Raw genomic sequence first — 16,519 nt, forward strand, 5'->3', positions numbered from 1 at the left:
GTAGATCTTATGACAACATCGGTGCTGTCAGGAGCTCTCCAAGCGGGCTGGATAACAGTTTTCGAGAGAAGACAGTTTGGGTAACAAGTTTTCCGCACAAGTAGAACAAAAATGCAAAATGTTAAAAATCCACTAATTTTCAAAAATTTCCATTCACATGAAAGAAAATCCTCTAATGTTCAAAATGGTAAAAATCCTCTAAAAGCATGAGGAAGAAGGGTCAACGATGAGCGTTGACACGGGCAATCAACTCCAAAGGCTGGAATTTTGCATTCTATAAAAGCCTTTCATCTTTTTCCGTCTTCATCGTCTCCATTTTTCTGTTTCTGTTGCTTTGAGCTCCTCCATCGCCATCGCCATCGCCATCGCTGCAGGCTTTGAGCTCCTCCATCGCCATCTCTGCAGCCTTTGCTAATGATCTACACTGCCCTCGACTCCTTCTACCTCTCGCAGGAGCAGCTCTCCAATTCTCCCTCCCGTCGTGATGGCATCGACGACCAAACCGAATCTCTCCTTCGCCTTTTCGGTTGCGAGCTCATCCAGGAGAGCGGCATCCTCCTCAAACTGTATGCCTCCCTCCGCTCGCTCGCTCTCTGCTAGATTCTTCTTTGCACTAGCGCCTTTTGCATTGATCGATGTATTTGATTTTGAGGATCTGCACATTTGCCTTTGGCTTTTCTTTTCGCGATGCAGACCTCAGGCAGTCATGGCGACAGGGCAAGTGCTCTTCCACCGCTTCTTTTGTAAGAAGTCCTTCGCTAAATTCAATGCCAAGGTTTGCACTCCAGCTCTAGTATTCTTTCGTTTTGTCGTGTTGCTCTCGGATTGCCTCGCTTATTTCCAATCTGCAGAGGGTAGCCGCAAGTTGCGTCTGGCTCGCCGCGAAACTAGAAGAAAGTCCGAGGAGAATCGGGCATTTTTTGCATGTATTCCACAGGATAGAGTGCCGTCGGGAGAACAAGCCTCTTGCACTGCTGGACCCATTTTCGAAGGCGAGTGCTGCACCTTCTGATGCCGTCAATTGCCCTTGTGTGAACAGCATTTGCCTCGTCGTTTCTTATTTCATCGTTCTTATTTTCTCAGAAGTATGAAGAGCTGAAGCTCGACTTAATAAGAACAGAGCGTCACTTGTTGAAGGAGATGGGATTTATCTGCCACGTGGAACATCCGCACAAGTTTATTCTGAATTATTTATCGCAGCTCCAAGCACCACCAGAATTGATGCAAGAGGCCTGGAATTTGGCTAATGACAGGTATCCTGTAGCAATGAAGGGTTTTAAGGTTGGTTGTACGAACTTAAGGCTTAATTGGTAAAGATGGTTTCGGATTTCTGAGGTTATGAACCTCAATCTTTGTGGTTTTTCCTTATGTGCAATACCGCTGTCTTCTGTCAGCTTGCGTACTACACTTTCAGTGCGTTTCAAGAGTGAAGTGGTTGCGTGTGGTGTTGTTTATGCGGCTGCACGGAGGTTCAAGGTCAGCTTGCCTGAGAATCCTCCTTGGTGGAAGGTCTTTAACGCAGAAAAGGATGAAATTGATGAAGTTTGTAGAGTTCTTGCAAACCTTCACAGGCAGGCCAAGGCAAAATACATTGAAGTTGGGAAAATTTCAAAATCATTTGTGTTGACAAGTACAGCTTGGGATCCTCCTCGAAATGTCCAGGCAAGTTGCAGTACTCATGTTAGTTTTTAATCGACTCAGATCTCCACAATTTTATTGTTCATAGCAGATCTTTACCATATGGTGTTACTTCTACACAGGATTACTTGGTAAATTCTAGTTCTGCTAAGGGAAAAACACAGCGTCAGATGCCCAATTTAATTGCTGATGGTGCGTTGAAAGACAAATCCAAAAGTCGTGAACCTGAGGAAGAGGTCAGGGCCTCCACTGCAAATGGACAGCTCACAGAGGAGAGAGTCAGGACCTCCAGGGAGCACGGGGAGGAGATTGTTGACCGAAGCAGGGAAGGTGGAATCACTGACATGGTTAAAGAGAAAGACAAAGACAGGTCAAGGTACCGAAAGAAGGATAGGGATAGCAAGAGGGTTTGGGATGGAGAGCATGACACAGCTAGGGAGAAGGATACAGAAAAAGCTCGGGAACGTGTCAAGGACAGACACTATCACAGCAAGGAAAGGAGTAAAGATCAAGGTTGGCTAGTTTTGTTTTTGATATTGTTAAGGCTTATTCATCTTACTTTGTGGCAGATAAGTGGTTCTGAGTGATATATTAAGTCTGATATGAACGTTGCTTTCAGCAAACAAGTGCAAACTTGTTTTTTTTGGGGAGGGGGGGGGATGATCAGCATGCCTTAATACTGCATGAGAGAGAGAGAGAGAGAGAGAGAGAGAGAGAGAGAGAGAGAGAGAGAGTTTCAATGTCATAGCTCAACGCTCAGATCCGTGCTTTTGAAAAGCACACGATTGAGAATCAAAATTCAGTAAAAGAAATGTGAATAGGCAAGGAAAGCACGTTTGAAGAAAGAAAAGGTTGCAATAATATTTTAATGACTGCACTATACCTTCGAGCATTTGTGATGCCAAGATCTGGCAAATTTAACAAACAGTCAAAGGAGACATAATTCATTTATTGCATCTCGAATGTTATTTTATATGTGCATGCATGCATGTGTGTGTGTGTGTGTGTGTAAAGTTATATGGTGAAAATATCAAATTCAAACTGGGCCTATAAAAGGCGCCTCCCCCAACTCCTACCCTTGGTGCTGCCTTAAAACCTTGCAAATATGCTGCATTGGGGTGCTCTGAGATGGTGAGTGTGCAGCCAGTTGTCACTGCCACTCGTGCCTGGCATTGGTGCATGTGACATTCCCCTCTTCTGCATTTGTTACTAGGTGGATACCTTTCAACGCTTTGACCTGGCGACCCGAACTGTTCCACCATGGCCTGCGACGTAGGGAAAAAAGAATGGACCCATGTAGCTCATGCCTGATTTCCCTAGACTGGGGCTCACAAAGGGGTCACGGCATACGACAAAATGTGTTGGGTCTGACTGTGTCACAATGCACCCTAATGCAGGGATGCATGTGCTTAAATGTTGCTACCAAGGAATAGAGTGAAACTATGGTAGCTACCGAGGACTTGCTGAAACTATGGCTGTGTCCCAAAGGGACTGATAAGCATTCCTCTAATAAATGGACTGAAGAGGATGCTGCCATGAAGGAATGGAGGAGCTGCTGAGCAGCCCTCTATTGAATCTACTGACTGGGATGCTGCCTGAAAGGATTGTGAGATGTATGAAACTGCTGAAAACACCTTGAATGAAATAGTTGCATCTTGAAAGAACTGAGAGATGGAAGGAATAGATGCTCCTCTCGAAGGAAGGAGAGGGGGACCTGACGATGAGCACACCTTTGATGAATTGACGCAAGTGCTGCCCACACCTAGGGAACTGACGGTGAGGACACTGGTCACTGCTACTGTTGGTGTCTTGGGATCTGATGAAGAGGGAACTGTATGACTAACCTCCTTGCGTGAAGGACACAGTAATGGGAAGGCATCGTTAACCTCTCTATTGACTGGTATTGCACCTGCTGCCTCCCTAAAGAGTTGAGAAGGGTAATTGTGGAGGGAGCTACATGACTGTCCTCACTGACTGCCGAGGAATCGCCAACCTCCATACTGCTGATAGCTACACCTACTACTACAACTGTGAGGGTACTCCCCCTTGCTAGGCCTGAAACTAGTTTGGCAGTAGACTTCTGAGACACCAGGCCAATGGGACTGGAAACTGACTCTGCTAGTCTTGAGAAATGTTAGTCAGCCTGACTAAAGCTGATGTGGCCAATGGAACTCTAAGGTTATAGGACTTGAGTTGAAAAGGCCTGATGGATGGAAGAACCATCACACCTGTCTGCTGGATCTACCTTCGGTGGAAGCCCCAGGAGAGCTTACTGTGGGAACTAGACAACCCCTCGGGTGGTGGACCCAAGAGGCTCATCTACTACAATGGTTGACGGTTCTGAGATGTCTCCAAGGATGGAAGACCCATCACAAATGATTGTGAAAACTGTATGCTCCTCTGATAAAGCTGATCCAGTTGACTGAGCGCCCTGGGTGGAAGACCCATAGGAACTAATTGGAGATGATAAAGCTGCTGGACGAGTGAAAAACCCATCCAAACTAATTGTACTGACTGAATGATTCCCTGCGGTGGGAACCTCAAGAATAAGTTGACGATCCCCATGGGTTGTAGACCCAAGAGGCTCATCATCTGCGTGTGCTGATTGAGCTCCAGGGATGGAAGACCCCTGAGAACTGGCTCTGGAAATGGCTGCAATAACCTCATGGGTGGTAGACCCTGAGGAACTGCACATAGCTGCTGTGGAAATTGAATGGTCCCCTGGACTGGTAGACCCAAGAGAAGCCAATGTCTGAACTGCTATGAACTGTCTGTGGGTACTGTGGGAGGATAGTCCACTACACAGTGTTCTATGCTGAGTAGATGATTGACGCACACTGGGAACTGCTGATTGGGAGAGAAACTGTGGGAGGATAGTCCACTACAGTGTGCTCTAGGGTGGAAGACCCTTGAGCAGATGATGGACTCACATTGGGAGCTGCTGATGATGGAACTGTGAGCAGGCCCTGAGAAACTGCTAATGCATTTGCTCTCGGTCTCGCCTGTGCTGAACTCCCCTCCCTCCCAATGCTGCCAAGTCGGCCTGACGTCTCGCCCGATGCACGCTGCCTCAAGGCATTCCTGCTGCAGCAGAAGCTGGAAATGGTCCAATGTTGTTGCATCCTCCTTCCAGCGCAATACTCAATAAAAGGGTGGGAGGGAGAGGCCAATGGAGTATAGTGCCACCACTAGATATAAAAATACATAATATCCCAAACGTGCTCCCTCCTCTGCTGACTAAGTCCCCATACTGAGCTTTGCTGCTAGGACTCCCTCCAGCCTACTCCAGATCATAAGGAACCATGATGCTCTGACATCGGGGAGTTGCTGTGTGGAAATAGACGAGATGTGAAAGGAACTCAAGCATGAGAGACACAAGATATCTTCCTAACTAAAGTACACTGCTCTATTTATAATATTGGCTTAAATGCCCCCACTACTGCTGTACAGGAGTGCCACATCGGCATGCAAAACTGAGCTGAGAAAACTCCCCTAACTGCGACTGTGGGAGATGGAGCTACTCTGCTGAAACACAACACAAAACCTCAACCATATGCTGGCTAGCCCAGGGCTGAAAGTGTGGCTGGTCACCCTCTCCTTGGTACGGCTGATCTTTGCTGCTGTACGGCGTGGACTGGATCTGGCTGAGGGCTGCACAAGGGGCTGGAGAGTTACTTGGAGGCTGGAGACTGAGGCTGGAGACTGAATGCCAAAAGAGGGGCCAAGGGGCCCCTTATATAGGGGCTGAAATCAGTTGATTTTCTCAGCCAACTTGGTTGATAAGTGACTCGACTGGTTGGCTGGCTGGTAGGGCCTGCCGATGCAGCCCTATGGGCCGACTTGAAGGGGGTTGAGGCTGCCTATTAAAGGCGCCTCCCCAGTCCTCTTCCTACACTCTTCCTACCTTGCAAATATGCTGCAGTGGGGTGCTGCAAGAAGGCGAGTGTGGAGCCAGTTGCCTTGTGTGCTTGGCACTGGTGCTTGTGACAATGGGCTGCTTTCCTTGGTCATTTTCTTAAGCTGCATCCTGTTGTTCACGTGCAGTCTTTTTTAATTTTAAAATGTAGAGTCATCAATCGACTCTTTAGAAAACTTTCCGAGGTACACCCACCTGTTGCTGCAGCTTGCAGAGAATTGCGATATGACTTTGACTTGTCTCTTTGTTGATAAGATGCTATTTTCCGAGCTGCAAGTCTTGTGCTCATGAGTCCTGACTCCGGAGTCCTAACATTTATTGTTTCCTTGTTTCAAATACATGTCGATCTTAAGGGGCAAAGATTATTTTGAGCTTCCACCCATGGATGTGTAGAAAAGGAAGTTCGTTAGCAGTCTTACAGTGGCTTTGTACTTTGCACTTAGGGCCTGCTAGTATGCTGCTACATGGTAGCCTAAGGGAGTTATTGTTGGAGATATCATAGCCAAAGAGAATGAATGAAAGCCTTCTACGGTTTCTACATTTTTGTATCATTTCTTCACTCCCTAGCCTACCTCTCTCTCTCTCACTCTCACCATGTTTCTAACATGGTATCAGAGCAGGTCAGCCCTGCCACATCATCATCATTTCCAGCCCTAACCCTAATCTGCCTATGCAGTCTCCTCTTCTCAGCCGCCTCATTTTTGCCTCCTCCTTTCAGCTGCTCCTATTTGGCTAGAGTTTCTGCACAACCTTCCATCGCCTCCTCTATATTTTGCTGCCTCCATTGCCACCTCTTTCTTCACAGCTAGGCGCCTTCATTCAAGTCCCTGTGGAGCTTTAGGCGGCCCTATTACCTGCTTGTCGGCAGTTTTTGCAAGGAGCGCTTCCACGTAGGCCGTTTTGGAGCTCTTCGTTGCGGATTCTAGGGGTTCTGAGGTTGCTGTTGCATTTCCTAGCTGTTCTGAGGCTGCTGCTGCATAACCGCCTTCGATAGAGGTGTTTCCTGGCCTTCAGCACATCTACATCAGCTATTTCTTCATCAGAGACCGGCACAGCATTCAGAGCTGTTCTAGGGAGCCGCCTTTCACTTCAGAGATCTGCTTTTGCACTTCAGAGTGCCTTGGTGAGCCATTTTTGAAGATTTTGGACCCGTTGCAGTCCACGCCCACAAGTGCTCCTCTCTTGGTTTATTTCTGCATTTCGGGGCATCAACTTGCTGCTTTTTCTCTCAGTTCTCCATTTCGGGGCATTTGGAACACCACTAGACATCTATATCTGCCCTTTTGCATACGAGGAGTTGGCTGGTGTGGTTCGAAGCCCAAGACCAGCCCATTCCTTTGCTGGTATTCATTTCAGCATGTAGCCCGTCTACACGAAGCCATTTTTTACCATGACTTCCTTGTCCGCTAGTTCCTTGCTCGTGGAGAAGTTCAAGGGGTTAGGCTTTCCCACATGGCAAACCAAGAGGCAGCTGCTCCTTATACATGAAGGAGTTTGGGATGTTGAGGATGACAAAGTTGAGTTATTTGATCAGCAACAACGCAAGCTTTGGAAGCAGCAGAATGCAAAAGCCATTGCCCTCATTGGTCTTTGCTTGGCCAACTCTCTCATCCATCATGTGGACTTCAAGTCAACAGCTAAGGAGATTTGGGATCGCCTTGAGACATTATTTGGTAATAAAATTACCAACTCCAAAGTCGTTTTGAAGCTTAAGCTCTATGATTTGAAAATGGAAGAGAGTGATGAGTTGAGTGATCATCTAGCGAGGTTTCAATCTCTTGTTCAACAACTTTCAAGTTGCTCAACAACTTTCAAGTTGTTCAACAACTTTCAAGTTTGAAAAGTGCGCCTGATGATGAAGATAATATGGCAGCAAACTCTTGAAGTACTACGCCTTGCCACTACCACGTTTGATGATATGGTGGCACTACTCATTGAGAAGGACCGTCGTAATAAGGAAGCCACTCTTGCCTCTCCTGGTGATCAAGCATTTGCTTCCACAAGCAAATGGAAGACCAACAAGAATATTAGAATATTCTTTGCAAGTTTTGCAAGAGGAAAGGACATATTGAGGCTCATTGCTTCAAAAAGAAGGAACAAGAACAAGAGAAGCACCATGCCAATCTCCTTGCTTAATAACATGCCGAACTTGAAGAGCCCCTTGAGGAGATACATGTAGCCACAGTTGAGGTTCACGGCCTCTGTCTTGAGGACCCATATGATATGGATTGGAATTTCTAGGCCCTATATGCTATGTGTTTTTGTGTTGAGTCAATAAATGTTCTCAACCTTGAGTTGTCCCTCTAAGCTGAATGTAGTTGAGTCAATAATAAGAGGTACTCTGCCCTGGGTTGTCCCCCCAAAGTGATTGTATTTTTTTTAAAACTTTGGTGTGATGGTATTGACCACCCAATTCAGAGTAAGGGGGGTTGGTGAGTGATGGTTTGCCCTTGCCGGTCGCAAGCTGACTGAGAAGTCACTATCACACAGGAGGTGTTGGATAGTTGGACTTGCTCTTTGTAGTATTGCGGTGGAGGGGGAATCCGTCTATTCTTTGCGTTTTGGGTCTCACACTCTTTGCTCTGAAGGGGATGGAGATATCATAGCCAAAGAGAGAGTGAGATGTGATGTGTGACGACGTGTTGTACTAGGAGATCTAGTACTAGTTCATGTGAGTCTGGAATTGGAGCGTTACTCTAGCACATCGCAGCAGTTCAAGGGAATTGCCTGTGTCAGAAATCAGCCCTGATTTTTCGCTCCAGACTAGAAATTATGAAACGATTTCATAGGGCTTTGCATCAGGAAGACATTCTGATGCAGAATATCCAGCTAGATGTCAATTTGGAGAAATACTCCCATAGAACACAGCAAATCATCACTTCTGCCTGCAGCACCTTTTAGGGCCAACAAACCAAAATTTTCACGAAGAAACCTTAGGGCTTTTAATCAGGGTGGCAAGGCAATCAGATTGATGTGAGAATACTCAATTCTACAACTTCGAAAATTGGGCCTGTCAGCTGGCTGACATGTAGCATTCACTGATTAGAGAAACTTCCCATGGCAGAATTTGGCTCAGAGGTGTGCCATAGGGTCAGAAACACATGCTTCGATTTTCAAGTAAAAAGGATGAAAAGTTCCCACAATTTCCCATGATTTAGTGCTCTGATACCAATGCTACATGACTGCTTCTAACTAAAGCTATTCCCAACAAGTTTAGCCTAATTGGATAGCCCAAGGCTAGCCTAAACATTGTTTAGAACAGACATGAATAGCTTTGAACAGAAATTAGGCTAGATCCATTCACTTAGGAATAGGAAATGAATTGTTGAAGTGTGCACGAAGTATAATGTAAAAAAAACAAGAAAAGTACCTTCATAGATTTGGAGAGAGCATGACAGAAGGTAAGTCAGGGGCTGGACTTACAACAGATGCTTATAAAGGACTGCACAACTCTTAGAATTCAGCTTGGAGCTAGAAGCCATGGCTGTAGAATTCCTTTTTGGCATTATAACAGTGTATAAATCATAAGCTGAGTACCATACCTTTTATAGAAATTAATGCAGGCTGTTATACAACATTGCTTATGGGATAACTGTTAGAAACATGGTGAGAGTGAGAGAGAGATATAGACTAGGGAGTGAACAAATTATACACAAATGTAGAAACCATAGAAGGCTTTCATTCATTCATCATCATCATCCAATGAGACTAGTGAAGTACAAACTTTTTATAGGCTACACACACACATACTTGCACGAAGTGCATATGGGATGAGTCCCATGGTGACACGTGGCACTCACACATGACTCAATTTAGTTGGAGATACTGGATTGCAATCTCATCTATAAGGTGTGTACGACGTATTTTTGCAATCAGATATGCTTCGCATAGGTAATTTGTAAAAGTCTCTTACTACTCGTCGTTGCTCACAAGATAACTCTCTTGTTATGACGCTGGTAATGATCACGGGCGATGGCTTTTATTTTTTCCTCCCAGCCAACTCTCAGGGACCTGATACGTCATATTCCGTTACATCCATCGTTGTTTTCCTTTATCCTTATCCCTGAGACCCACATTTTCCCTAGATAGTTCCTGGCCACATGTCTTCATTTTAGGCCCCTTCTTAGATGCATCCTTTTCTACCCCTCTCTCGGAGTTCATTCAAAAACAATTGCCCCTTGGCAATTTGCACATTTAGATGCACCTAGGCCCTAGCCCTATTAGAACTACCTAGTCAATGCCATTACGCCCTCACCTAGGACCTTGGCAGTTACTTCTCTTGACCATTTAATTACGCACATTAACTATTACAAAAGTTGGTCATCTAAGAGAAAATGCCCACCGATCTATCCGAGGTCATGCTATCCCAGCTAGAGCATAACATTCCTTCCCTCTTCAAGCATCAGCGTCCTCGATGATGAAATCTGGGAACGCTCTCCGTAACTGGTATACGGATTCCCAGGTAGCTTCCGATAGAGGCTGACCATGCCATGCAACCAACACCGTGGGTATCTTCCGATTTCGTATCTGCATAGTTCCTCGGTCCAGGATTCTTGTTGGTTTGCGCCTTGCAATATCCTCTATCTCCTGAAACAAAACCACACCTTCGATTAGTGAGTCACCTGTATGCAAAAATTTCTTTAAGCATGAAACATGAAAAACCGGGTGCACCTTACACCCCTGTGGCAATTCTAATTTATAGGCTACACTGCCTATTCTCTTTAGAATTAACCACGGCCCACAGTATCGAGGTGATAACTTAGCACACTCTCCTGAAGTCAACGACTTCGAGTGCGAAGGAATTCTGAGAAAAACTTTTTCTCCTTCTTCAAATACTCTTATAGACCGATTTTCATCCGCATACACCTTGGCTCTATCCATAGCCTGGCGGATATTAGCTCTCGCAAGTGCTAGCATCTCCCGCATCTGAACTACAAAGTTCGCGGCACTAGGCACTTTCTGAGGTACTCCAACTATAGTCGGATTGGTTGGTCTATAACCATAGTTCAGTTCAAACGGACTGAACCCGGTAGATGAATGCTTCCTATCATTGTAGGCAAACTCCAACAATGGCAACCACTTGTCCCATGTATGTTGCCTCAATGACACATATGCCCTCAGCATATCCTCTAAAGTCTGGTTGACTCTCTCCGTCTGACCATCCGTCTCAGGATGATCCCCACTACTCATTCCCAACTCAGTCCTTAGTGTCTCAAATACCGCTGTCCAAAAAATGACCGGTAAATCTGACATCTCTGTCTGACACTATGGATCTAGGCAATCCATGCGGACGAAATATATGTCAAATAAACAAATCCGCCACTTGCGGGGCACTAACAGACTCTCTAGTCGGAATGAAGTGAGCCATCTTGGTTAGACGATCAACCACCACAAGGATAGAATTATACCCTCCTTGTGTTGCAGGTAGCCCTACAATAAAGTCCATGGAAATGCTCTCCCACTTACTTAGTGGTATTTCCAAGGGCTGTAAAAGTCCGGGTGGCTTCACCCGCTTGGCCTTACTTACCTGACACGAGAAACACCGTGTCACATATTCATGAATATGCTTTTTCATCTTTGGCCAAAAGAAATCTCGCTTCACGAGATCATATGTCTTCTCGACTCCTGGATGTCCCGCACACGGGCTATCATGGCACTGTCGAATGACCCTCTGCCTGAGATCATTCTGACCAGGTACTACAACCTTGCCATTTCTAACTAGCATACCATCCCTTATGGCATATCTTGCATAAGTTTGGCCTTTTCTGGATGCCAGGTCATCCTTTTCATTTTCCCCGGGTTTTAACACATGAGCCTTAGGCCATAAGCTCTGGACAAACTCGTCCACCTTTTGAGTTTCTCTGATCTCGGTCATTAGAGCACTCTCTAATACCGTGAAACTCAGGTTGTGCATAATGCGAGACAACGCATCAGCTACCTTATTGTCTTTTCCTCTTCGGTACCGAATCGTCAGATTAAACTCCTGCATGAGCTCTGCCCACCTAGCTTGGCGGCCCCTCAAGTCAGGTTGTTTACAAAAATGTTTCAGAGTATCATGATCTACATCCACATAAAACTCTGAACCATACAGATAATGCCTCCATGTTTTTAAAGCATGGATAACAGCATACAACTCCAATTCATGAGTTGGCCAATTCCTTTGAGAGGGAGAAAGCTTCTTGCTTTCAAAGGCTACTGGCCTTCCCTCTTGAAGGAGAACTGCTCCTACCGCAATGCCACTTGCATCGGTTTCTAGGAACAACGGTTTATGGGGATCAACTATTTTTAACACCGGTCCTGAGACCACAGCTTGTTTTATGGTGTTAAAACTTTCCTGTTGATTCTGTCCCCAAATAAAAGGTACTTTATCTGAGGTCAGATCAGTCAATGGCGATACTATTCCGGAATATCCTTTGATATGCCTTCTATAAAACTGGACAAATCCCAAGAATGATCGCAACGCGGTCAGACTCTGAGGGATTGGCCAAGTTAGTATCGCAGCCACTTTCTTCGAATCCATTTCTACCCCCTGTGGAGTAATTATGAACCCTAAATACTCAAGCCTAACCATACACAGTATAGTTTTCTTTTTATTCACATAAAGACTGGCTTTCCTCAAAGTACTGAACACTACTCTTAAGTGCTCACGATGCTCAGTAATACTTTTACTGAATATCAGGATATCGTCAATAAAATGTACTACGAACTTTCCGATATACGGACGTAGTAAATCGTTCATAAGCATGACGAAGGTCGCTGGAGCATTGGTAAGTCCGAAGGGCATTACCAAAAACTCATAATGACCAAACCTGCTTCTAAAAGCGGTTTTATGCACATCCTCGGCTCTAATGATAGCCGCACTTAAGATCTATCTTGCTGAAAATCACGGCTCCATGTAATGCATCTAGCAAATCATCAATCCGAGCCATCGGATACCTGTGCTTAACAGTGATATTATTCAATGCTCTGTAATCTATACAGAGGCGAAACGTATCATCCTTTTTTCCTCTTTAATATCACTGGCGAAGCAAAAGGTGAGAAACTTGGTTGAATCTGCCCCAACTTGAGGTATTCTTCCAGTTGTCTACGCACCTTCGCCTCTTCAGCAAAACTCATTCTATAGGGAGGTCTATTTACAGGTTCTGCCCCCGGGATCAGTTCAATCTTATGCTGAACTTTCCGCTCTGGAGGTAACCCATAAGGTAGTTCATTTCTAAAACATTCAGAGAACTCCTCTGTTATAAGATTAGCCAGCTTGGCCATCTCACCACTTTGCGTAACATCAGTGCTAGCCGAAGACTCATCCACCGACTCTACCGATGCTGTGCAAAGGTACAAAAACTCTACTTGAGCCTTTCTGATTTCCATCACGGAAACCAACGGTCCCTGAGGTATATCTTTTTCATCTCGTAAGACATAAAGCACATCATTCATCTTGAATTGATATACGTGCTTTTTCCAATCAATGGTTGGATTCTTCCTAGAATGCCACGCCATTCCCAGGGCTATATCTGCATGAGCAAGCTTGGTCATTTCAAAATCAAGCTTCTCAGCATAGTCTTGAATCCGAAGCTCCAACTGGGTAACCCTTTGGTCCCATACTTCAGTTGAACTTCCATCTGCCATCCTGACTGTATACGCATAGTCAGATGGACTTGTCTTTAGTTTCAGCCTCTTCACGAGCTTGGAGTTAATCACATTGTGAGTTGACGCTGAGTCAAACAACACAATGACATCATGACTGGCCACTTGCCCTTTCATTTTGATTAACTCCGTATCATTGAAGGCCGTATACCCCGTTGCTGCGGGCTTAGATAGGATGTTATCAGGTGCACTCGTCACTAACTTAGCAACAGATACACATAACAAACAAGGTACTAACCTCTGAGAAGGTCCCGCCAGTTGCATCTGCATATGTTCCGCATTGGGACTCTCCTGCATTTCCACGTCGCATTCAGATATTATCATACTAGCCGTGCGACGATCTTTATTCAGTGGACAATCCTTCCACTGATGTCGCTGAAGGCAGCCGAAGCACAATCCTTCTTTTCTAGCTTTCTCTTTTTGTTCAGGGGTCAACGAGGACTTTGACCAAGCCCGGGCTGCCATTGGAGTTATTTTCCTTTTCACCCCAACGGTGGTACTTGTCTTTACTGGTCCCTCAACCGGCTTCACCAGCTTGGTTTGGCCACTTGGCTGCGAGACACTTGTCTTTGAAACCCATTTCCTTTGAAATCCCCCTTTTCTCGGGTGCTCATACTGAGTCCCTGCCTGCACAAATCCACCAGATCTGCCTCTGGCATCCTCATAGTTCAGGGCTACTGCTATAGATTCATCTAGTGTAGTCACATATTTAGCCCGAACTTCCATTTTGATCTTGTCGTTCAGTCCATAGATATAGTCCTTTAACTGAACCGACATAGGGAGAGGGTCTGTTATCTTCATGACACATTCCCTGAATTTGTCAGTGTACTCTGCCACTGACAAGCTCCTCTGACGAAGATTTCTATAAGCATCCCAAGCTCGGGATTCTTCATCAGGTGGGAGAAAGTGTTTTTAAATTCAGCTTTCAACCCTTCCCAGGTGGTTGGAGCAACTTGATCCTTCTGTTGCTTTATCCACCATCTGTCCGCTGCCTCAATAAACAGGTGTGTGGCCTCGCGGATTTTCTTTAGATCGGATTTAATCTCACAAATGGCGAAGGCTTCTTCCCACTTGTGCAACCAAACCTCGATCACATCAGAGCTGCGCTCGGTCATCCGACCAGCGTACTTCTCCGGTCTATAATTAGCGATATTAGGCACTTTGACCCTTGCGCGCTCTAAGGAATGTACACTGGGCTCTGGCTCAGCTAGAGCTTTGCCCTTATCAATCCTAGACGGTCTAGCCGACAAGGCTTGCACCATCTCCCTGATCTCATTTTGACCAGCATTCACTTGAAGTTGCTTGTTCATAATCTGCTGCAAAGCATCCTCTAATATCGAAATCCTACCAATCAAAGTAGGTGCTGCCTGATGTGACATCTGTTGTGTAGACTGTACTCTAGACTCACTAGGATTCACTCTTGAATTCTGTCCTTCTGCTTCCATAGGTTCACAGTGGAAGATGGGGTTTTTTTTTTAAAAAAATAAATAAATATAATGGATTTCCCCCTTTTCTTATACACAGAAAAGATAAACGACAATCCCTGCTGTAAGAACGAATTAACTGCAACTCAGAAAAAAAATGCTTCCTGGATTCAAGTCTGCCGTCACGTGTGCTCTGATCGAAAACCTTTCATCGTCACCTCCCGCTCCGCTATCCCGCTCTCAGCTAAGATCTCCCGGGACTCGCCCCCTTTGAAAAGAGCTTTTGTGCGTGACTGCGAATCTGGACAGCACTCTTAGTCCCAACGTGTTCTTCCTGTGTCCATCGTTCACGCTGCTCGTCAAGGACTCCAATTCGTGCGCTGCCTTCCGAGACCTGATGAAATCAACGTGACTCCTTCACGTAGCGCAGATTATCAACCCGCTCCCAGCCGCTGCGTCAAGCCTTCAAGCGACGAGCTTGCATCCCTGATTCCACAAAGTAAGCTCGAACGCCACGGAAAAGTTCTTCGAATGCCGCATGTTCACCCACTGAGTTGGACACCATTTGACTAGAATCTTTACTTGCAACACTGAACAATGCTTGCCTCATGCCAGCTCCTCACAGTCCTCTACAACACCCCCTCAGCCTCTTCGTGGGTGGCCTCATCAAGTGATGTTGATCGGAATCCAAAATCATCCATTGACGATTCCCTCCGCGCTCAGAGGTGGCTCTATTACTCTTTTTCCCTGCTTCCGATCATTTCTTTTGGGAATCGCGTCGCGCCCAAATGCTCATTTCAACTTCTATTTTGCTCTCTGGCACCTCGTTGCGGCTCCATCCAAGGGAAATTGTGTGTGGAAGCTTGATCATGGTGAAGAATAGTCGCAAAACCTCACGTTAATCAGCGCCTCACGTAAATAATAAATATCAAAGTGCGCTGCTTCCCTTCTCGTCGATCTCTAGGCTCTGATACCAAATGTAAAAGTCTCTTACTACTCGTCGTTGCTCACAAGATAACTCTCTTGTTATGACGCTGGTAATGATCACGGGCGATGGCTTTTATTTTTTCCTCCCAGCCAACTCTCAGGGACCTGATACGTCATATTTCGTTACATCCATCGTTGTTTTCCTTTATCCTTATCCCTGAGACCCACATTTTCCCTAGATAGTTCCTGGCCACATGTCTTCATTTTAGGCCCCTTCTTAGATGCATCCTTTTCTACCCCTCTCTCGGAGTTCATTCAAAAACAATTGCCCCTTGGCAATTTGCACATTTAGATGCACCTAGGCCCTAGCCCTATTAGAACTACCTAGTCAATGCCATTACGCCCTCACCTAGGACCTTGGCAGTTACTTCTCTTGACCATTTAATTACGCACATTAACTATTACAAAAGTTGGTCATCTAAGAGAAAATGCCCACCGATCTATCCGAGGTCATGCTATCCCAGCTAGAGCATAACATAATTGGATCAATTGTTCCTTCTGCCTAGCACAACTGCTGATCTCACACTTCCTTTGAGTAATGCTCCAAATTCTAGCCTTACTGGATAATTTGCATTGGAATATCATTTACAAGGGGCATGCCAAGTCGCATTGCAATTGGATCTGGTTTGCCCTGATTTTTGGATCAATTTAGCGCAACTGTTGATCTCAGTCTTTTCAGGCTAAGCCACACCAAGATGGAAGGGGATCTCCTATTCTGTCCTCTGCCTATGATCAATTCAATCTTGCTTATGTAATTGAATTGGATAGAATTTTCAAATTTGGTTCGGATCAGGGATTCTCTGCTTCTACAATGCCAACAAGGAAATTCTAGAAGGCAGGTGCTTAGCGACTTAGACCCTAGAAAGGATTGGGATGAAATTGGAGATTCATTAAGGGCCACTGGTGTACT

General features: G+C 45.4%; 1 protein-coding gene across 5 annotated transcripts in view; it reads left to right on the top strand.

Annotated features, from left to right (window-relative positions):
• Window positions 1-302: 302 nt before the first annotated feature.
• LOC147896906 (cyclin-L1-1-like) overlaps window positions 303-16,519 on the top strand; it is a 43,850-nt gene continuing 27,633 nt past the window's right edge. For all 5 annotated transcript variants that reach the window (XR_015541768.1, XR_015541769.1, XR_015541770.1 and 2 more), the window contains exons 1-6: window positions 303-566; window positions 694-775; window positions 852-992; window positions 1,084-1,253; window positions 1,395-1,662; window positions 1,761-2,151. Coding sequence is in view for 1 of the 5 variants with exons in the window: in XM_087381595.1 (XP_087237721.1) it covers window positions 415-566; window positions 694-775; window positions 852-992; window positions 1,084-1,253; window positions 1,395-1,662; window positions 1,761-2,151 (1,204 nt within the window). In the remaining 4 variants the exon portion in view is untranslated. The remainder of the gene's footprint in view (window positions 567-693; window positions 776-851; window positions 993-1,083; window positions 1,254-1,394; window positions 1,663-1,760; window positions 2,152-16,519) is intronic.

This window comes from Dipteris shenzhenensis, chromosome 11 (assembly GCF_047967505.1).
Source record: "Dipteris shenzhenensis isolate YYH24624 ecotype China chromosome 11, Dip_SZ_1.0, whole genome shotgun sequence".
NCBI lineage: Eukaryota > Viridiplantae > Streptophyta > Polypodiopsida > Gleicheniales > Dipteridaceae > Dipteris > Dipteris shenzhenensis.